Below are 23926 nucleotides of genomic sequence, written 5' to 3'. Positions count from 1 at the left end.
GGCGCACGGTCCAGACCGTTCTCTTCCAGGGTCTGCCTGGTCTCTGTGCAGATAGTGCCCTCACACCCCTGGTAACATAACAAGATTGGCTCTGGGGCCCTTTTCGCAGGTGGGAGATTCTTCTTTGAACTGTGGGAAAGTTCAGTTTAGCACGTCGAGGACCTGACCAAAGTCAAATGAAAACAGGGGAACTCCTTCCACTGACCTCGAGGCTGTGGATGGAACAGGTGCTTAAGGGAAGTGCAGGCTCTAGCACTCAGCCTTTACAGTGTCTGAGGTACATAGATATATTGCATCTGTAACTGCTCGGTGGTGGACTCTACTCATGAACCAGACTATCGTAGAGGACGGTCATTAGCTGGGAAAACAGTAACGGCATACTAAATTTAATTTCTTTACATGGGTCTTAATTTTTCACTTAGTTGTTCAAACCATTCAGCATTATACATACATACACATTTATTGATGCGTATATACGTATGTATATGATATACATATGCATATACACTTATCTCCAATGTTTAGCCTTTAGATTTATTTACAGAGAAAAGTATGTTTAGATTCAGCATAATACTTATGTAAGATAATTGATCCAAATATAGTACCTTCCAGTTACTCTTTAACTTGACAGGTGTGGAGAGGTATCTATTGTTCTGTCAAATAGTGCCTCCCTTAGCTTGAAATTTCATTCAACAGTAGGCTGGAAGAAAAGATAAGCAATGTTCAGGTTGACGAGTCACTGAGAAATTTCTTCTCGTTATCATTTTCCACTCGAAACCTGAGGAGATATGCAAATGCAAATGGCAGTCTTTCTTTTACTACAGCAAACTAATGCGGGAATATAAAACCACTTAAGACAAACACAGCTAAAATTGACTTGCCGTGATACAGTTCCCAGAGGGAAATACCATGACCCTTTCTACAAGGCTCAGAGTATCTGTCCTTGATCTGAGCAGGCATGGACAACCTCTTTGTGGGGGACTTCCCAGCTCTGTGCACGTGCAGAGCCACTCATAATTTCCTACTGTGGGTGATCCTCCGCAGCTGCTGTAGCACTTGCCTTCCAGGAACACTCCTCCACATGCCCCAGTCAAGCAGTTCATTACCACCATCCACAGATGATGCTCGGAGATAGAGAGATGAAACGAGGCATTCTCGCTCCGGTATGCAGGCAAGGACTTCCCCTATACTCTCCACAGAGGAGGAGAGAGGTTTCTCCGGAGGGCAACTTGGGGATGGCCGCATTAGGCTGCCGCTTCTCTGAATCACCTTATGGAAGAGCTTTTTTTCTCTCTCTCGATCGTTGTCTTTATTGAACCTAAGGGCATCTGCCCTCTGGCTGTAGTTGTTGCATTGCAGAAGTGCTTCAAGCAGCTGAGTTTCCTGCACTCCCCGGTCCCTCCAAGGCAGTCATACCTGCTAAATCTTCCGATTAAGGAATTTCCCACCTAGTGCTGGTATCACTCAGTTATCTCCTCTCTCTCTCTCGCTTTGAATTTTCTGCATTTACCACAGTACCGACAGCTCTAGCTGAGCTACCTTTGAGCACCCCTGCCTGCATGAAAGGGTTCGGGAGGTGAGTGAGAAGGGGTGGGCGTCTGCCGTGGTGTGGTGAGGTGCATCCTGGCAGAGTCACGGCAGTGGGCAAATGACTGAGAGCGAAAGTGGTGGGATGGGGCGTGAAGGGTGATTGACGGTGGTTGCTTAGTGGTCTGAAAAGAGGTGAGTGAAAGTACTCGGGGCGGGGGGGGAGGGGAATTTGGGAAGCACGGCTGACCGTGAGAAAGACACCACTACGTTACCCGTGGCACACTACAGGCGTCTACGCTGTATTCTCTTCTGTGAATGCAGTTTTAAAAGACTTGATGTCATTAAAAATATTCACGTACTTCTATCTAAAAATACATGATATAGTGATGTATAATTAAGGAGGGGAGGAAATGAAAGAGATTCAAGGAAGGTTGAAAAATAAAAATAGACCAAGGAGTACTCTAGGGAGAGTAGAGGAGCAGCAAAGACTGATAACAGCCTTGCAGCCTTTAAGGCGGCTTCGTCGTCCCCTGCAGCACCGTCACGCGCGCGGGTGGCCCTCCGTAAGGACACCTGCGCTCGGGCTGCCCCTGCGCCCCCCGGTCCGGCCACAGGATCCAGTTGCCCATGTGAGGCTCGGTGGAGCCGCCTCTGCCCCAGCGCCATCAGCCGTACCTCCGCGGCCTCCTCCCGCGCCCGCCCCAGCCCCGCGCGGTGCGGGGACGCCTCGCTAGCTGGCAAGGGCCTGGGAGAGCCTGCTCCCCACTGTAATCAGTTCAGTTAAAAACCCACAACTAACCCTCGGAGTCATCTGTAGCCGGACAAAGGTGTGAAGGCAGCCGTGCGTGAACGGTAGCGTTTTACACCTTGGCGAGGGTTTAAATTCGGTATCGTTAGCAGGTCGTTTAGCTTTATTTTCAGTTAAATGAGGAACGCGGCTATCTTTTTTTTTTTTTTTTTTTTAATACAGCCTCTTCCCTTTATGTTGCTGTCATTATATGTTTAATTACTATTCCTTCCATTTGGATAAAGCACATGGACAAAACCAAATTTTTATTCTGTTTGCTTTTTAGTTTTCATTATATATTTTATGTAAATGTTCATTTTAAGATTAAAGAACTTGCCCGTTTTAAAAATCTGTCTTGAACTTCTCTTCTTAATCTTTTATGATGACTAGCATTTAACTTCCAGCAATTTTTTTGAATACTAAGTAGTCATGTTAGTTTTCCAGATAAAAAGACATATATTTTTCTTAAATTAAAGGTACTATTTTTTAAAATTTCTATACAAATCTTCTTTTAGGAATCCATGTGTTTTGTCTCAATCAAAGTTTTTTTTAGTTAGATGAACACTAAAAAGTTTAGAAAAAATCATTGTAAAACACTGAAGGACACAAAACTCCCCTGCTCAGCTAATCCACAAGTATTAAAAATTGCCCTTCTTCGCCAAATCGTAATCCATCCAGCACACACTGTGGCTGTGCCTGTGCTCAGCATCACCTGCTTCAGATGAAGGCGAAGAAATGCCACAAGAGGCGGATTTAGGATAACCTTTTCTCTCTCCCATCCTTCCCCCTGTCCTGCATAGTCCCCTTGAAGACCTCACACTAATCCCAAGAATTCAGAGATTGATTTAATCCTTCAAGCATAAGGCTTCCAATATTATTATTGTTATTGTTACCACCATTATTATTATTATTTTTATTATTTTTTTATTACTACTACTACTATTACTATTATTTTGGAATAACTGTTAACAGCTCTTGTTTACTATAGAAATATTTAATTATTCTTTGAAGCTTGCTAAACTCATTTCTCAGCATCCTGTAGCAATCACCTAATTTAAATACTTTATATAATAAAATGGTCTAATTGTGGATCCTGTGCAAAAGCACATCCTGTTACCAGCTTTGAATTTCCTGTCTTTCCTTATGTAATTGAAATCCCTCTATTTCTTGCATGGTGAGGACCGGGAGTGCTGAATCTCCATCCCTACATTCTCTCTCCCTGTCACTCATTCACTCCTTGTTCAGTTAGTTGGTTACTTACTAATGTGGCTAGTTCCGGCACCCTCCCTATTGAAAAGTTTTTTTCTGTTCTTACAGTCTCATTGCTGCACTCTGATCCCTGTCAAATAGATAGTGCAGAAAATTAAAACACAATTTTCAGAAAAGATTTTTTAAATGCCAACAATTTTAATTAAATTATTATCAATGCAATGATTATTAATGAATAATATTAAAATTTTAGAAATGAGATCAGGAGTTTAACTTCCTCTGTCCCCATTCAAACTGTGGCTTTGTAATGTCTTACTTGGCACAAGACTTTAAATGCTTAGCACCTACCTAACTTCAGACAACCACGACAGGACGTCCCCCTGTGAAACTCAGTCTGTTCATTCAGGTGTCTACTTACGTGTTTAGGAATCTAACTTGAAAGCATATTTGCTGAAGATTTAGGGAAATGGGATACATTACAGTGAGAATGAGAAAGAACTCTCTTGGGCAATACAGTACTGACAGTTATTTGCCCAACCGAAAGCCCACCTTTTTATTAAAACTTAAGCAGGTAGATAAAAAGATAGTAACTCTTATTTTGACTAGGGAACTGGTTAAAATATCTTACCTTCTGTTAAGGACCCTTGATTTTACAAAGCTTCTGCTTCTTTACTTTCAAATGTTCTGAAATCCCACAAATGTCTGTGAGAAATTGAGGAAGCTCAGAAGCTGCAAGGTCGTCTGGGAGGGGAAGGGTGGCTCTTAGGCACAAGCTGGCCAACGCTTTGTTTTGAGAAGCCAGTCTCCTGAAGGAAGAGAAGCTCGGCTACAGAGTGGAGGGTCTGATCGCCCTTCGCTGGCAGAAAATGCGATTCTTTGCGACCGAAGGTGGCTTTTGCCACCAGGCAGAATGAGACTGGCGAGACAAACGCCCCCAGTTGTCCCCACGAACGCAGTCGTGAGGAACGTGAACTCAGCAAGCTTCTTAATTTATTTCAGCCAAAACAATGGATATCATGTGACACTGGATGAGCTTTTCTTACCAGTAAGTAAGAGACTGTCTGGGAACTAACATCATTTGGCTAGATAGAAAACTCTGGGTCTGAGACGAGGCTAATGGCTTTGACTCAGTTGTTCCCAGTTTCGTACACAAGCTTGATGAGACAGTGAGATCTATGCCAGTTCCAAGCGTGGCCAGAAAAGACTGTGCAAGAAGGCGTTTTAGTTTGTTAGATAGAGAGCGAGGAAACCTTCTGGGGAAAGGAGAGCCTAGAAAAGGGAGAGGACCAGAACAGAAGTAGATCCTGCAAATAAGCCAGAAGTTATGAGGAACTGGGGAATATATTAGTCAGATACGTCTATTAAAGACATCTGTATATATGGCAGCATCTTGTGAATTCAGAGAACGCAATGCCAATTACGACCATCGGAGAGTCGTAATTTTGGTAAACGCATAAATGGGAATTCAGTAAAACTGGGAAGGTATCAGAAAAAGGAGTTGAATAAGCGTAAGTATTTAGACAAATGTAACAAGCTTAAAAGCAAAAGAACAATCGGAGTATTTTGCCATGGAGGATGATTTCAATAATAATGGGTGGTAGGGAAATGTAGTGGAACAACATCATTATCTACCTACAAACTGTTCAGGAAAGAAAGACTGGGCCACGGAGGCAGAGGAGATACCGCTGTATAGAAGGATAACATGAACATTATTTAGCTGAACTTTAAGTGGGAAGGACTACGCAACTGAATCTCTGAAGACAGATAAATAAACGCTAAACTAGAAATTCCAAGGCATTTTAACAACTTTTGGAAAGTAACGACATTAGCAGGTCTTTTTTGCTAATATCCAGCTTAAGAAAAGGAAACAGAGTGAGCAACATTGAACTCAAAAGAACTGTTAACAAAATTGTGGTAATAGGGACTTTGGCTACTCCCCTATGCTTTGCCAAATACATCAGGAGGCACACAGATTAGAAGAGAGATTTCTTGACACGACAGCATCTTGGAGAAGTGACACGCAAAAGGAAGGAACGAGTCTTAGCTCAGGTATTAATCACAAAGTGATTGTAGCTGAGTCACCGAGTCTCAACATCTAGGTGGACCACAAGGCTAATTCAGTATAGCAGCTCCTATGTCATGGATCATACCTTTCATCTCTTCGAGGTGATGCTATTTCATTTTCTTTAAAAACTGTGACATAAGTAAGTATTTTAGTATCTAAGAAATTCAACAAAGAGCAACTTCGTCTTTCTTCTCCTAAATCTACCCTTAAAAATTGGCCAGAGATGAAGTACTAAATACAGCTTTACAAGCTGCTCCTCCTCCCAGGGGCGTGAAAGCCTTCAGAGAGTTTCTTGTATGGCTCAGCAGCTACCAGCTTCTTGATAAAATGCATAGACACACTGTGCATTCCACGTATCAGGATTCACTGAGCAGGGCTGCTTTCCGAGCACGGTTTTGTGTTGCCTTCACAGCAAACCAGGCACAACTGGTGTTTGTACTAAGCCGTGTTTCAAACACTCCTACCCAACCCTGCTTGCTTCTAGAGGAACACCACCTCAACTTAGGTTTATTCAAGACACAAACTGGGTATTGGAGTCTCACCGAGTACTAGGCAGGGCTAGTCTTCACTGCAAGCTGCCACTGTGTCACAACACAACCTCGAAGAGTCCCCTTGGCACAATGCCCACGGTGACTTGGCAATGACATCCACCTAGGCTGCACTCAGCATTGTGGCAGCCAGCTGCAGTTAAAACCTGCCGGGACCACGGCTCAAGCACGATTAGCTGGCACGATGACAATCATGTATTTGTCTCTGCTAACTTCAACTCTATAGACAGGAATAAGCAATACACTGGCAAGGAAAGGCGTAACTTGCGTACGCACGAATGCTTTGCGGAAACTGTGCAAGGTAGTACTGGGTGCATGAAAATGAATAGTGAAAACAGAGGTAATGAAGGAAGGAAGGTTACACAGCCACAGAAAGAAGGAATCACACAAGGAATACCTGAAGAAACATACATGAGAAGGAAAGCGAGTACGCGAACAAAGCGTGCAAAAAAACCCAATGAATGAAAGGGGTGCAAGTTAAGAGGTACAATTTAGGAGTGGGCAAAGATGACAAAATTAGACTAAAACCAAAGTACAGGGTCAGACAGGCATGAGAAGAGACAAACCCTCCCGTGGTTGTTACATACATAGGAAGGCCATTTGGATGGGACAGAAAATGTTAGGCAAAAAGGATGCAAAGGAGCAGTGTATTTTTTCCAATCAAAAGCCATCTGTAACCTATGCTGAAAAGGTCTTCTTTCTGCACTTCAAGCATATTGACAGTTTAATGTATGATAGTATTGCTGGTGACACTGAGAACACTGGGCTTTAATGAATCAATAGATTTGTTTCATCTTTAACTAATTTGAACCTTTAATCCTCTTGCTTGTGCAAAGTCTTCTTCCTTCAGGTCAAAGTATTAAATAGGCTCAAGAAGTAAATAAGGAAATAAATACCAGAAACCCCGTGGGGAACATTTAAATTAAAGTTTTCTGATAGTCAAATCAACTTAATACCGTGATCACAGGCTCAGTTCAGCTTCTTCCCCTCGCTGCCCCCCCCCCCCCCCCCCAACTCTATGGCTAAAGCTGTGGGAATAAATAGCCAAAAAAAAGGAACGGGCTTTGGTTTTCTTTTAGTTTCTTAATGCTTGTGTTTCTCTAGATTGTTTATATATATATATATATATATTAACTGCTCTCATTATAGACTTACAGGAACTTTTAAATCACAAATTTGTAAAAATTACATAGCCCAAAACATTGGCCTGCAAATGTTCCCGTGTTTCATGTCTGGTTTGCACTCTACTGTATGCCCATGTTGGTTATGCATCTGACTTTTTTTATGGATATAAATTATACTAGTGGAAACCCTTATGTAGACAACATCTTGCTGATATAACTGTCTTCCACCAGCACAACATATTTCAGTTAATGAGTCAGAATACACTTTGATATCAGTATAAATTGTTCCTCCTGGGGGAGGTTTGCTTCTTTACTGTTAAAGTGTAGATAAGTTCTGAACTTTTCTCTTCCCTTACTTGGGCTTAATCAATCAAACCGATATCTAGTTATTTCTCATCCAGAAATAATAGAGCTTCTTTTCATCACCTTTTTGACTGCTGGTCCCTGTCTGTGTTCTTGCTTCGATTGTATGGTCAACAGAAAAGGGTATATCTAACATCCTCTTGAAAGCAGAAGTTCTGTTTCAAGCGACATCAACCACAGGATCAAACACCTCCAATCTTAAAAGAAAAAGAAAGAAAACTGACTCCAAAGTTTGAAGCTAACAAATAGTTTGTAGTTGGCTGAGACGCTTGTATTTAATATTGAGGAAGCAATGACTTTCTGGCCTCCAGTGGAGCATCTCCTAGACAGACAGACAGACAGGCGTACAACAAAATGAAGTCTTAATGCCGTGAGCTTCTTGAGAACGCTACAATAACATTCTGGCAGACTGGGCTCTCTTGGCTTCTGTACTCGCTGCGATGTGAACGTCTCTTTCAGTTTAGCGTGATGCTTGGCAAGTTTCCCAACCTTACATTATCTGGGAAAGGAAGACAAGAGAAGCTGGTACGTTCAGGGAGCCTTTGAAGAAGCTTCTTCACAGTTTGCTCACAGCAAAACAGTTGGCTGCATGTAGAAGTGTCAGGACTGCAGCTTAGACTGCTAGCTTGAAAAGGGTTTAACTGAATTGCATCCAGGCACCAAGATGCTCAGATACCACAGCAATGTGTGTGGTATAAGAACCTAGATAGAAGAAGATTAGATAGCAAATCAGACAGAATTTTGCATGTGATTTCCTGGGTTTGTCTAAACTTATAGCAGCAACAGTTAATTATAGGAGGTTCTGAAGGCAGCTCCTGGGTGGGTTATGTCACTGATACATGAGATTCCAGCCATAAATTGCCTGCTGAGTTACCCCTGTGGCAGGAAGCCCCTATTGATGCAAAGCTGATGGAAGCCATCCTTGTGCGTTCCCACTCAGGGGTAGAAGCAGCAGATATCGGTGATGGAAGATCTGGGGGAGAAGCAGCAGGTTGACAGCAATGACAGAACTCCAATGAAAAGAGCATCAAGATGAGCACAGGTCATCACCCAAAGAGAGACAGAAGCAGGAGGTGGTTGCACACAGGAGTTATTTGTGGTCATCCTCTAGATGATTGCTGTAGCTATTTCCAGATCTAATCCCTCTCCTTCTACCACACGTGAATCCCTCAGCTCTCGTAATCACTTCCTCTGGCTTTTAAGCAAGGGTGACTCTTTAATTGCAGATTAATGCTTTAATGAAATTCTTGAGGCTATTTTGAAGTGACTGGGCAAGAGAGACTGGCCTTTCAGCAGCAGCTGCTGGCACAAGAGCCGCAGCGCACGTTGCCGTACGGGGAAGGCAGTGCCGTAAGAGACTCTGTGCGCAGCAGGATCCATCATTTTTGCTCTGGTAGTGCCTCAGGGCACATCTACACGGCACAGCTCAGTGCGGCACAGCGATACTGGAGCTGCCTTGAAACAGTGATTGCACTAGTTTCACAGCAGCAGTAGTTAGCCCACCTGGAGCATGATTCTAATATACCTGTAGCGCTTGCACCCCTATACCTGCCCCTGCTTGGTCAGTGCAAGGTCAGCTCTCTCTTCCTCTCCATAGAACTGCACTCCGCTCTGTGGACCCACCTGCACTTAGAAGTATTAAGAAAAGTAAATTATGAAGTTGAGGACCTGATATCAATTTTGATCTGCAGTTTCCAATCTGTAGGGTCTTATTTATTTTAGAAAGTGGGAACGCTTTCAAGACTGATTTCATAGGTAATGCATTTATTTTTTTCTTGGCTGATATTCCCGAGTTTGTTTTTTATTCTCTTCTTTGAGTATCTGAATTTTTGCATGAAATTTCTACTTACTTGGAAACACCAACACATGAAGTAATTACCAATCTTTCCTGCCTAAGTTAACGGCCTTCTCCTTCCTCATGCTGTTAGTTCAAGGTCACAATGATAGATTTAAACCCTTCATGAATTTTCATCTGATTTGCTGTCCACAGAAATTGTTCATTAAAAGATCCAATTTCCATTGGCATTCTCCCTTTCAAAGGATGTCAACAGGAAATATAAATGCTCAGCCCTTTGTGAATGATCTGCAAGGACATGCAGGCTTATTAAAAAAAAAAAACACAGCAGTTAACCAAATCCTTTAGTTTCTGTTTTGAATGACTGGCCATAGGAATGCAGGCTAAGCTGTATTTCAGCTGTTCCCAAGGATGTGTATGTTAACTTGTTGATAGTGGTAGGTACTTCAGGCTCCAGTGACAGCTATGTGACCACTCTGATGATCATTGTCCTGTAGCAGAACCAGCCCCTGCCTCCTCTCAGGAACACCAGGCACGAAAGAAAACAAAGAGGGATTTGTTTTTCAAAGGACTGGCAGTCGTACCTCCTGCTCTTTACCGAAAAAGAGAGATCCTAGGTCACCTCAGCTCTCACCCTACACTCCCAGGAACCATTAGGTTGTAAGGAACTGCATGACTTGCTCCAGCAATTGATGTGAATGTCTGATAGACAGGAGAGCTGAGCCTTCTGCTTTACAGGACCTGTAGAGGATCCGATTGCTAGGAGCAAAACTCAATACCCAGAACACCAGCTTACTTCATTGTGAACTACATATCACCACCAAAAGGAAAGATAAGCGCACCACAACCTTAAAGTTTCAGCGTTATGTTTTTAAAATCTTACCGGTGTCCAAGGTGTATGTCTTTCACAGTAAAAATTACTTGGAGTGCACTGTGAATGCACAGACACAGATCAGTGCTGAACATCTGGTTAAAATAAATTACAGTCTTATTTTGCAAATAAAAGTTCCTAGGGTCTACATGACAAAGTCTGGCCAGCATAACTATCTCATGGGGAAAAAATCACATCCCTAGCCTACAAAGATAACTATTTTGGCATGATTCCCTTCCCCACTATGTAGACTTACATAGACTTACACCAAATAGAGGACTCCTTTCGCCAGTATAACTCACATTGTTTCGGAGGTACTTCAACCGTGCTGGCAGACTCCTTCAACTGGTATAAGCCATGTCTCCATCGAGAGATTTGGCCAGAACAGTGACACCAGCAAAGCCCCTGAAGTACAGAATAACCCTTTTTGTCCTGCTACTAGTCTCTTAACATTTTTTCGGTTTTAAAGCTTCCTGCTAAAAGGAAACACACAGAATTTGCTCCCTTTCTTGTATCAACAAGACATTATTTCTTTTTACAGAGGAATTAAAGTATACTTACGGGTAGGAGGTGTGTCGGTTTTAAACATCCCAGTGGTACTTGCTTTTGGATGGGAGGAGGATCCCAGTTCTCCTGTAGGATGCCTGTTGTTTGTTTTGGTGTTGGTTTTGGAGGTGGAGGGGCAGAGGGGTTTGCATTTTATTAAGTAAGTCTTCATATTTTCGTTTTGCTTTGTGGCATTTGAATAAATCTAATGGTCATAGTTAATGGATTACAACTGTGTATGCAAATGCATTTGAGCTGGCTTGAATAACAAAACAAAATACTTCAGTCTGTTTGTGAATTGTATTCTTACACTCTGACTCTTCCTTTTTTTTCATACGGTCCCGTCCCTGTTAGCTCTTACCTGATAACACTTGCCAAAAGACTTTCTGGATGAACCCAAAAATTCAAGATTTACTAGCCAACCCTAACCTATGAGCCCCCCCCATAGCACAAGGCACCTCATAAAGCTATCTTGACTTAAAAGTAGGATTCCGCTCATCGTGGCCACAGGCAGTTTTCACCTGTCCTATTTAGACAGTTCATTTTGTCTAAATTCCCACTTGCCTCAGTCTACACAGACTCTCCTCATTGCTTTCCCTGCTCCCTCACCCTCCATTTGTCTCCCAGGTCGTGTGCTTTTGCGCACGTGGTGAACGGGATAGAAAGGACAAGACGGAGGAGTGGAGGGAAGGCACCCGGACCACAGACAATCTCTTCCGAGCAGATGCAGACCAGGAACTTCCCCGTATTTTAATTTCCCATTATCACTTCGCTGTGAAATGATGGAAACATGGAGCAAGCCACCGCGAGGCCTCCACTCTCGTGTTGGAAGAGGGGCACTTGCAGCTTGCTCCATCAGGCTGCCTGACAGCCAGGACATATCTGCCTCCCCTACAGCTAACGCTGACACACAGTACCCGGGGGAGTGTGGCACCCCGGGGCTGACTTAGGAAATGGCCAGAGAAAGCAATGACCAAAAAATGCTGCCTCTTCTCTGCCTCAAATAAGGCTTTTACAGGTGAGCAGAAATGGTTTGGGCTGCTAATGAGGTGTGGGCTGCCAAAGAAAACACATGCGCAAATTCATATTTTCCAGGTGGCTGCTGGTAGAGGTGTAACTGTTCACTGAAGTCTACAGCATAAGCTTTTTTTGTGCTTATTCATTAAATTGCAGATTTGTTGGGAGGTTACTTTATCATAAGGTTAGAAGTGTTGTCTTATTCCTCCTGTAAATCAGTTGATTGTCACAAGATTTAGAAAAAAAAACGAGAGCCTGCTTCAGGTCACGTGAGGAACGGGTAGCACTTCTGCAGAAGGTGCCGGTGGCTCTGCGTGAGCTGGTGCCGCTGGGACACCAAGGGACGCCGAGGAGCGCCAAGGCCACCGCTCCAGCTCCGCGTTACTCTTGCTCAGTGCCGAGCGCAAGTTAGTCAAGCCAAAGGGATTTGGACCAGAACTCGGTGTTGAGACAACAAACACGGGATGGAGTGTTTCCCTGAGGGATGTTAAAACAAGAAGCAGAAAAATGCATGACTGGTCCCTCGTGGCTCAGCCAATGGGACAACCTGCTCAGACCGGTTCGATTTCACCCTTCTCGTTCGCATGTGCGCTTTACCTTTTCTGGCCGAGGCCGCCCCGGGCCAGGCCCTCCTCACCACACCGACAGCCTCGCTGTCTTGCTTTCCCCTCTCTACCTCCGCTAATACCTGCTCCTCGAGCCCAGCACAGCTGGACGCGCTTGTTAAATAAAACCCTCCGTGGCCTTGATGACAGACGCCGTGCCACAGCACTTTGAGCACTTCTTCTACAAGCAGCTACTTTCGGTTCCCATTTCTCAGGCAGTTACGTGATTTAACTCTTTTGCGGCAGCCCGAGAGCGGCCCCGGGCAGCTGGAGCAGGCAGGGAACGTAACGGGGGATGTGTTCACATTTCCCTCTGCTACCAACGTACCCGCTGCAGCCACATCTTCAGATTTGGGCTTTCAAACTAGGTAGGCTATTTCCCATGTAAGGGCACTCATACTGAAAGTAAGTTACGAGCAAGATGGAGAATCTAGACAAGATTTTGAGAGAAACAGGCCTGCATTGTCATTCAGACCCGTTTTGTCATTATTTTAATTTTAAAGTCATTCTGAAGATTTGACAGGGGTCCTAATGCATCTAGCTTCTTTTCAGAGGATGCAGGTGTAAGAGCAATGTTACGGGCTGAGATGAGTCCCTCCAGCAACTCTGTGACACTTGTTCTCTCCTCCAAAGTGATCCACAAATCCATAAATGGGTGTTTGCTAAGTTTACTGTTGTATGTGAATGTAAACTCTCTAGAACGGGTTTGATAAATTTGAGTAGAAGGAGGAGAAGGTGGCCTATACTGAACAGCTCTCGGTGCAACTGACATTCATGAAACTATGTGCAGGCACACATTTGTTTTCTAGGTGTGAGTTACACACAGCTTCTAGCACTCTACTTAAGTAGGGTACCTTTGGAAAATAAAACTAAGACTGCTAAATATTGATGCAAACAAACAGCAAATTAGTTGAATAGGATTATCAACGCACAAAAGATCCGAAAAGAAAATTGTGAAGGATCGAGTAGAGCAGGTTTGACCATTGAGGATTTTGTCCAGAAGGCCTTCTTGCCTTCTTTCTCTCGTTAATGGTAATATTGCTCCCTCAAAGGTGGCACCCATTAAATACCACCAGCTAGTGGCTATAGTGACATTACAGCTGTTATGCTGGTGCCAGAAATACCTCATTTTATTGTGGGCCTTTCCAGGAATAAGAAAACAAGGCAGCCTCCACTAGGTCTGGGCTTTTGCATATTGCAGAGCCACGTCTAACTGAATTAAGTAGAGACGCCAAGACTAAATTACTGAAACATTTCTCATGCTGACTTGGTTTAACAAGAATGCAGCCTAGTCTGAACACGGCATGGGTTTCCATGCAAGCTGAATGATCAACACCTTGCAAATCCTGTGCTTAAAGAGATGGCTTGACCATTCCCCAAAGCCTGGGCTTGTCCTTCATCTCACGGAGGTCCGGAGGAAATCTGCCTGCCAGCAGGGTCACTCCCTGGGAGCATGGACGGGAGGAACAGCCATCCCCGTTACTATAACCACTCACATTTATGTATTTCTAGGCGTATGCATCAGTTTTCATGAGCAAACCTAGCCATGATTAGTCCTTGCTCCTTAGATGTCTCCATCTGAGTGCCACATTTAGTCAGCCTTACGCAAATAGTATTTCCACTGATTTCAGTTCACACAGACTTCGGCGAGCTGAAGCCACTCCCCAGGCAGGTTCTCTGCCCGTGGTCAGCAGGGCTTGTGTGGTGACACCTTCTTTTCCTTCCCATTGTAATTCAGTAACTGCACCTGGCTGGACTGCCAGCGTTTTGGCACTCCCAGGTGTAAAAAGATACCGGCCTCTCTAAAGATACCGACCTCGTGAAACGCCACACCTCGGCACAGCACAGCCAAGGTCTGAGCTGCCCTTATTTACATGTCCTCACGACTTAGGCTTGCATAGAAGACCCATAAACTCTTTGGGAAAAGAACAGCTACAGATTTGTCTATTTTTTGTGTTCCAAGAACTTTTCTCGTTAGCTTCAAGATGACATTTTAATGAGGTTTCACTGCATAGAAAACATGGGACGATTTAACCGGCTCTGTCCGTTCCCTCCCCAAACTCTTTCTGAAATGAGTTACCATTTGGGAACGAAAGCTTTTATGAGCATTTGTGTCGTTCGTGTGGAGGCAGGGGTGAGGGAAAAGTCATTCAGCTGCTAAACCTTGGCATCGGAGCTTATGCCATTCCCTCTCCTGCCCCGTACCAGGTGGCAAAGCTGTCTCGTTCAGACCTGTGCAAGTTTCTTCAAAAGCCCGGAGCTAGTGTGTGTTTGTTTGTTTGTTTTGGAGTCACGGAGAGGGCAGCGTAAAATAGCCGCAAGGTAATTCCCGTTCAGTAAAATGGAAGTCTCGCTGGCTCTTCATTCAATACAATGTGGCTCAAGAGGATATCCTGCCAACCCAATGATAACGAGGGAAATAAAGTCACTTCCTCACCAGCTGTTTGATTCAGGTAGAAAAAGGAAGCCTTTACTTCCTTGTGTTTGCTCTCCCCGCTGCCCCCTCCGTCAGAAATGCCAGGCTGAAACTGCCTTCTCCCTCCGTCTTTTCAGTGAGGAGCCGTCAGATCCGTAACGCTTCGCTGGGCTCAGCCCGCGGGAAGCGTGTACTTCTCTGCGGCCGAGAAGCTGCGCCTCGCCTCTGAACCAGAGGTGAAGGCCGAGTTGCGAAGGGACCAAGACTGAACAAACTCGGCTCGATGCGCAAGCAAAGAATGCCTGTGTAATTAAAGATGACATTTGTTTCTTGGATCAGAAACGCCGAATTTGGGCCAGCGGAAGAGTCGGGTAGTGTGATCTGGACGCTTTGTTTTGAGACTGCCCTGACTCAGAAACACGCCTCCTAATCCTCCGAGGGTGACAAACTCCACTTTTGCCCCGGGCTCCCTGCAAATCCCAGGAACTCCAGCCAGGAGCACGGTATGTCCTCCCTGCATACAGTTCAACAGGCGAGAGGGCAGCGAGAGGTGCCCTCGGGGCAATCTTCCTGGCCTGCCAGCCAAGCCCAGGTAGGTGAGGCAGGTATCTCCCGTGCTTTGGTGCCAAGAGGAGCCGAGGCAGAGCATCTTTCCTTTCCTCACGTCCCTTGCTTCACAGAAACAGTCAACATAAAGTGGCATAGTAAACCAGCAAGGGACTCATTCGACTTAATAAAAGCTTCTTCAGAAATTACTTTTTAAAAACTTACAGAGCTGAATGAAGAGTTCTTTTCTATAGAATTTTTAACTGCCCTGATATGATTTTACATCCACGATATAACTTTCCATTAAATTTTGAATAGGTAGGTCTTAAAAGCAAGGCCTGCAACCATTTTCTTCCAAATTGTGTAAGACTTCCAGAAAGGTTGACCAAGCCAGAACTTGCCTCAGTCTATTTGCCAAGGGGACCCTTGCTTTCATTATGAAGAGTGCTTTTCAGAGGACATCAAGTGTTTCGAGAAATTTTCCTAATCTTATTTGTTTTAGCAGAGATTCTCTTATTTTAAACAGACCGGTTTAGGTGACAAAAATCCAGTGACAAATACATGGGTTTACAGAAGGAGACAAACCTTGTGAAACAGTTGAGATTCTGTTTAGGGTTCTCTGTGTGCTAAAATAGTTTTCAGCAACGAGTCATACTTCCCTCGCTCCCTCTCCTTGTTTTAGTACATAAAATGAACATGTGTTTATTTAAAACAGGTTTGAAACTTAAACAAATAGTGACAGGCTGTTCAAACAAGCTTCGGAAATAGGCCTAATCAGGATGTTTGAGAAGGGGAGGGGGAACGATCATAAAGAGCTACTTGTAATATATAGTGCAGACACCATTAGGTTGGGTTCATGTTATTGTTGTAATAATCTTGGACGAAAAAGTACTGAATGCTGCACATTTTTTGTTAACATTCCTCTTTTGAGCCATAGGTTAGGCCATACTTTTGCCTTGTCTTCAAGTTTTACTGTAACCCTCTGTCCATCTTCATACCCAATACAAGGAGCTCTATCAAATCATTAGAAATGTTCTCCCAGACAAACTGGGAGGAATGTTCCTAAACTGGGACAGAAGGGAGGCACAAAATATGCTCATTTTGATATTGATACTGTGTATGCATCGGCTGTCATGAATATACAGAAGTGAGACCTTCCCCACAGAAAGAAACCATGAAAATCTTAACGTTAAAATGTTTTCACATGACTTGCATTTCCATGTTGGTTTTTTTTTTTTTTTTCATTTCCTCTCTTTTCCACCCATAATAATATCACCAAGTGTTGAACTTTACCCTTGTTGTATTTTTATAAGGCCTGATCTTGGACTCCCTATACAGACAAAGCTCCCGTGGAAGTCAGTGAGTCTGCACTGGCGACAACAGGATTTAGCCCAGTCTGTAACATTTTAGGATATTGTGTTACTTCATAGCCTTAAGGAGAAATAAAAGCAGCTTTCCAAAGAGCTGCACAGCAAACTGAGTGTGCTTTTTCAGCTCTGCAACAGCACAGCAGAATATTAAGGCCAGAGTTTGCAAATGTCTATTGCAAAAACCAGGCAGCTAAGCAAAAGTTGCCAAATTTTCTCTTGAATGAAGAGTTTGCATTAAAACATTCCCCCCAAAGGTTAAGCTGCTTTCACTTAAGAGTATACCTTTGGAAACCCAAGTTTGAAAATGATTGCCTGGAGGAACAAGCATGGGGAAATAGGAGGAGGCAGGCGTGTTTTCAGGTCAATCTGTTGGCCAAAGACTATAGCTATTCTGTTACCTACTCTTACCTACTGACACCCACTCTTACATACAACATGCACCGATATTACTTAATGTAATAACTTATTTTGGAAGTACATACCTATCATTTATTTGAATCTCACTCAGTGTCTAATGAACAGGAGTCAAAATGGCAAAATATTAAAAAACCTTACGCGCCCTCTTGTGGTAAAATCACAAACGCTCTTATGCTGACAATAGAGGTTGGTTAATGATGGAGGCTAATTTAACTACCTAATTTACGGAAAATTAACTTGGCTGGAACGTTCATACTAATACCAGGGACCTTTCCCTTTAATTCCTTAATTCCTTCTGTAAAGCATAACATATATGCATTTTTAGAAGGCAGGTTACCTCCTAGCATAGTAACATTACAAAACAGCTAAAGGCACTCTAACATAAATAGAGAATGTTAACGTCTACCAAAAATGGGAAGTCTAGAGTAATAAAGGTAGAGACAGAAACCCCCATATTAGATAGCTATTTCATGGGTTTCTCTCAGTAGTTTGGGAATAGACCTTGATTGGCTGCACAATAAAAGAGTTGCCCTAAATGATGCTATCAGTTTTGTCACATTTTAAAAGTCATTCAGCTTCGCTGTTTACTGCTTTCATGCCATACGGTATGATTTGTCTGTCTCTCAGGAATGCTCTGAAGGTTCGTGTTTGTTAGGAGCTGCAGCCTGCAAGAAAGGCGTCACGTGCAGAGTATCACCAATCTGGTCACTAGCCCAGTCAAATCCCATTGTATTTATGAGCCACAAAAACTTTATCTTTGCTACCTAAGCAGCCTTTCCATTCGGTGCCTACACACCCCTCCAGAGTTTCCCAGAGCAGCTTTACAAAACAGCTCTCCATACATGGAGGACTGCAGCTCGAAGGAGAAACCCAGGGTGGTTTGGGCTGGGCTGAGGGAGAGGACTCCCCCTGCACCTCACGCCGGGTGACTTGTGGGCGGCCGTGAGACGTGGTATCACTGTACGCTCCCCCTCCTCTTCCTCTAGCTGAATGTCTTGGCTGTAGGCTGGGGGGGCAAGTCAGACTGACAAGACAGCTCTTTTTTTGGGCAGGGCTGTCAGGTCAGTTGGTTGGCCCAACGGACCCTACAGCCAGACCACTGCCACATCCAAGGGATGGTTAGCAGGAGCGCAGGACCAAGGTGTCACCCCTTTTGGTGGCAGTTGGGAAAGACCGTCAGAGGTGTAACACAACCCTAACAGCTTCAGTTCGTATCGAAGAAACATCTGTGGCTACTACACGTAGTCTTCTGAACCCATCCCAAAGGAACCAAATAAATACTGCCTTATTTTCAGTGAAGCTGACCAGCAATATAGATACCCCATGTCCAGTGGAAATGAAAGGTTTGGAGAACGAAGGTCCATTTACCTCCTTTGTGTATGTTTGTATATACAACATTCTGGAGTCAAAATGGTGGTACTCGTATTTAAAAATGCTGCTCCTATATTTTCCGTTAGACTGGGCATGGTTAAAGCAGAAGTCACAACCATAAGTAATTACAGCAATATTTGTAAAGAAATAGGCAAGAGAACTTTGTGCTAAGCACTGCACAAAAACATAGCTCCCAAATCACTATTTTAATAGGTTTGTGTGGGTTTTTTGTGCCAGCGTAATTGCTGGATGACTATTGAGTGTGAAGAAGTTGCCCTCCCTCTCTGAAAAAGTTACTGCAATTCTGATATTCTGTTATTTCCCTTTCTAGGATGCCTTCGTGGAGTTGTATGGCAACAGTATGAGGCCTTTGTTCGATTTCTCCTGGATCTCTCTGAAGACTATCCTGAGTCTGGTTCTGGTGGGAGCTTGCATCACTCTTGGCGCTTATCTTGGACATAAGTAGAGTCACCCAGTTTATCATGGATTACAAAAGTCTTTCAAAACAACAAAATAATATTTTTTTTTCTGTAGCACAATGATATTTTATGAGCAAAACAACTTCCCAGCTAAAGATTAAATCAGCTATTACTGCCAAAGGAAATATCATTTATTTTTACATTGCAGGAAAATTATTTATTAAAAGATATTTACATTTTAACCTGCTATTTTCAGAAACTCTGCAAGTTGTATCTGTCATCACATCATGTTGTTATTCTTAAGTTTAATGAGCCCCAAAGTCTTTTAGGTTCTTTTTTTAATTAATGCAGCTGGCTGGATAATTTTATCTCTGAAGAGCAAATATACTGACAAAGACCTACCTGCTTACACTCACAAGGGCAGTTACTTGAGCTGCTAAAGGCTGCGTAATTGTGTTGATTTTCTTTGCGTTTTCTGGATGGCTGGGAGGGATCTGAAAGACAAGGTCAGCGTGAACAAAGTTCTCACCCTGTCCTGCTGGCAAGAACTTACAAAGTAAACGATTCAACATGGTACATACGTGGAGTCAAGATAGCAATTTCCTGAAGGACACTTGGCTATCCCTACAGGAGAACAGTTGGAAATATGATTGCCTATGCCTTGTGAACGCGCGTTTTCAAGTTACCGGTTGTGCCATCACGTCATAATCACAATACCCTAATACGTGTCAACTCAAATACTTTTTTTTAATACAAGTGTGAAGTTAAATCTTTGGGGCTTGCAGGAAATTGCCGTTCCAATGATTTTCTCAGCGGTAAAACGTTTTTTGCGGCTACTGACACAGAAACATCAGGAGACCTTAAGTGCCTGCTTCAACAGAGCAGAGCTGGAGTCTGAAGACCTGACCTGTGTCCCACTTTAGTGGGCTCATATCTGCAACTAATCCTGTTTACTTACTGAGTTCCTCCAGGGGTTTGAAACCAATTAGATGCGGTCTCTAAATCCCCGAAAGTTGAAAAAGATCTTAATTTTATTTGGCAAGAAGCAGACCTCAGCCGAGTTACAGATTAGCTCTGCCTATCCTTGTTTATCAAACTGGACACCAAAATCAAGTTCATTTTCATAACAGGAAAAGAAAGTGAGCTTTATCCTCCTGCCCCTCGCCCTCAAAATTGTTTCATGCTAATAATTTCCTAAGACTGTCTACAGAAGAAAAGATGATGAAGAAACTCCAAATCCTCTCTCTGGACAGAGACTCCGACACCTCGATTGCGCAGGTGCCTACTGTCATTTCAAGCGAAAATAGGGTGGAGGAAAAGGGGGGGGGGGGGCTGAAGTCATTTGCTCATGTTACAAAATGCAACTCAAGTAAAATTAATGCAGAATGCTCGGTATACAGTTTTATAAACAGACCTGTGTTCTGAAACCAGATGTGTCAATGCATTTTAAAGCGGGGCTTTCCGTGCGCTCGGGGGGGGCCAGGAGTCCCGACGAAGCCGAAGAGTCTGAAGCGTGTCCCACGGGCTGCTTCGGGGCATGGAAATGTCCAGCTTCAAATGTTTAAGTCAAGCGCTCCTATTTTTTCTATAAAACTTTTGAAATCCGGGATTTGTGGGTAAATGGACGTCCAGACATAAAAAGAAAAGGTTGCAAAGCTCTGGATAAAATGTACCGTACAATACATAAGTGCTCTAAGGGTGAAAAAAAATACAGTGAATAAACTGTAGGTTCAACCTCAAGATTTCAGTCGAATAACTTTGTGGCATTATATGCAAAATATCTCCATTAACTTGGGAATGTAATATGTTCAATGTTAAGGCTGTAGTTGATGTGTCTTCAAAGCTGCTTTTTTGTTTGTTTGTTTGTTTTTAAAGAGTTGTACATCTCAGCATTTTTACTGCTATTTAGTCGTGGCACCTACACTTTGTATGAGCAAAGATGGCGAGAGCTTACATTTCAAATTTGAAATTACTTTTGATTTTATAGAAACATAGAAAGGAAATGTTTCTAAGAACACAAAAATGTGAACTATGCTTGATTAAAGAAAAATGAAAAATCCCACCATCAAACAAAAAGCACCTGCAATGTTTTCAGAGCGCTTCTGTCAGAAGTGGGCATGCTCGTGTAGGGTTCGTATGAAAAATATCTGAAATGGGAGCAAACGAATATTGTGGATTGAGTGTGGGCTTTGGTTTTTTCAGCTTCCAAGTTGAATTTGTCTGCAGCCAATTTCACAACTGGAATTGGCTGGTATCGAGCTAATGTTTCATTTCACAATCTAGTCTTCGTTTCAATTTGTGCCCATACGCCCATTAAAGTTCATGAACTATTAGACCTCAAATTGTTTCAATATTGTTTATTTTATTAAAGGTTTACATTGTCAAAAGTAGTAAAAGAGTAACTATCAATTCCAGTGCTGCTATACTACCAGGATAATTTGAATGGGTTTTATTTTTTCATACCTTCCAACGGCAAAAGTTTTTTAAAGCTGCTTTAGAAATAATATGAAGAAGACACATGATACACATTTAAATAAATACTGAGGATTTTGTGTTCTGTTGTGTCTACTCACTGGACTTCCCAGTGTATTAGTTAGTACCAGGCAAAAAGAAAAGTCATGATGACTGTTGATGATTTTATTTTATTAAAGAGCTAATGGATTTTTCCCATCCTGACTGCAGAATAGTACAGTATTGTGGCTGCATTAGGTATAATGATAGTTGATAATACATTTATTAAGAAACATATTAGAAACATTGAATGTATATAAAAGCTTGAACTTCTTTAATAAAATCCTCTCCTCTCACTCCTGCATTTCTTTTGCAATAATTCCTGTCTTTCCTATTCTTCATTACACTTTCACATAAGATTTTTTTCCCCCAAAATGCCTTATAGACTTCTATGCTCCAAGACTATGCTTCAGTGAAAATCCATCCGCTGTCACTATGTATGCACACACAGCTGACCACTCCCAACATATCCAAGTTGTAAAAGCGAAAAATAAAAAAAGAGAGACACTTCTGAAGTTGGTTAGGTGTGGAAGATCAGAGGACAACAAAGGAAGAGGTCAAGAAGTGGAGGGAAACAAAGAGATCACTGAAATATCTCCTTGGTTAAAGATGACTGTTACCTGGAATTTGTTCATCTCTCATCCTTTCCCTTGAAAAAGGATGATGTAAGAAGGGTAGAGTAAAAGATTACAAAGACCCCACAATTATTCTTCACTATAAAACATTGTTAATTCTGAAGGCAGTCTTTTGCAAAACAGCAAATCCATAGGATTTTAAGAGAAATACTTGATTTTGCTGTATTCAATTTATTTGTCATTAATTCTTTTTCTCTCCATTTATTAAGAAAATAATGAAGGAAAATATTTTGCTTCTGAAAAAAAACACCCCTGTAAGATCACCTAAGATCTGTTATAGATCAGTAACTTAGGAACAGATGGAAAAACAAGAAAAAATTCTGCAGGTTAAGTATTCTGAAATCAGAGCTGAAACAGATGACATTTCTTAATAGAACAAGCACTGGATCCACCGAAGGAGTAATGGGGCTGTCCAGGTGACAGAGAATATACAGATAAGGAAGGAGGCTGGAAGATATGGAGAATGACATTGGTATGTAAGAAAATCTTGAGTTTCATATGATGCAGGAGTTCATCCAAGATGGTCTGAAAACCACTTTTAACTAAAACCAGATACAAATGTGCGCACTACATGACTATAATTACTAAAAATTTTCAATTACAAAATTATTTGTAAATTATTATAAAATTACCCAATCACTAGAAAGGGTCAATTTGCTATTGTGATTGGGGATTACACAGCCTGAGTAGGGTTGCAGTAATAAGGAACAATTATGAAGAAACAATGTTTCTCTGAAACCAGATGTGCAAAGGAGACGCAAAGGTGATGCAGTTCGAAGAATACAGACCCAGTACCCCCAATCCTTGCATGCATGCAGTCTCCCCAGCTGAGGCAGTGGGAGTCAGCTGTACGTAAGGACTGCATGCTTTGACCCTGAAGCATGACACTGTGCTTAGCTGTGTATCTGCACTCCACTTCACAAACCTAGAAGTCCTATTGATTAAAAGTATAGTGAAGTAGCATGTTAAAGCCTATCTTTTTTTTCCTCTCTCTATCTTTAAACAAGCTAGCAAGATGATTCATTTGTATTATGAGTTTATGGCTCAGTACTATATGAAAAATTAAACAACTTTTGATTTATGAGTATCAAAATTCTTTCTCATTACAAAAGCCCAGCTTTGATTTTCATTCCTATCTCTCTTTCAAACAAGGCTAAATACAAGGAAGACAAAAGAGCTAGTTTAATCTGTATTTGGTTTAAATCACACTCCTATACTAAGTTAATGCAGCTTCATCACATAATGAAATCTTTTCCAAAAAGTTATACAGCATTAAGAATTCCACATAAAAACTGTATATTTTTATAATTTAAATAGCATATTTTTTCTTTTTCTTCTGAATATTTGAATTTTAATTATCACCAGCATAAATGTACATAAGCAGATATCGTTTACCCAGTACCTTTGGATGATGTATGTATGGTAATGTAGTTTGTCAGTTTATCATCATTTAATATGATTATGTTGTTCTTTGTCTTTAAAATGTTGTAAGAACATGCTGCCATTAAACTTTCCATGTCTGTCTAGTTAATATTGTGAAAAAAATAATAAAGCACACTGTGAGTTACTTGTTTTGCATTTGCATTGTTTAGGATTTGTTGATAAAAACCTACTCAAACATTTTGAGTGTAATCCCATAAATGAAACATAAATGTTTCCTTCCTGATAGTTCTGTTGAGATGTTCTGCTCAATATTGGCCAGTATTTGCCAGCGTTCCTCAAAGACGTCTGTGCATTGAAATGCAATAACCCAGGTTTGGTAAACTGCAGCTGTGTGAAAT

At 42.2% G+C, this 23926-nt stretch overlaps 1 protein-coding gene across 1 annotated transcript in view; it reads left to right on the top strand.

The window, feature by feature from the left end:
• The window catches only part of BCL2 (BCL2 apoptosis regulator), a 95894-nt gene extending 72182 nt beyond the window's left edge, over positions 1-23712 (top strand). The window contains exon 2 of the mRNA XM_030042030.2: positions 18912-23712. Coding sequence (XP_029897890.1) covers positions 18912-19046 — 135 coding nt within the window. The 3' untranslated portion in view covers positions 19047-23712. The remainder of the gene's footprint in view (positions 1-18911) is intronic.
• Positions 23713-23926: the final 214 nt, after the last annotated feature.

The sequence above is a fragment of the Aquila chrysaetos genome, chromosome 18 (genome assembly GCF_900496995.4).
Source record: "Aquila chrysaetos chrysaetos chromosome 18, bAquChr1.4, whole genome shotgun sequence".
Taxonomy (NCBI): domain Eukaryota; kingdom Metazoa; phylum Chordata; class Aves; order Accipitriformes; family Accipitridae; genus Aquila; species Aquila chrysaetos.
This window is presented reverse-complemented; position numbering and strand designations above follow the sequence as displayed.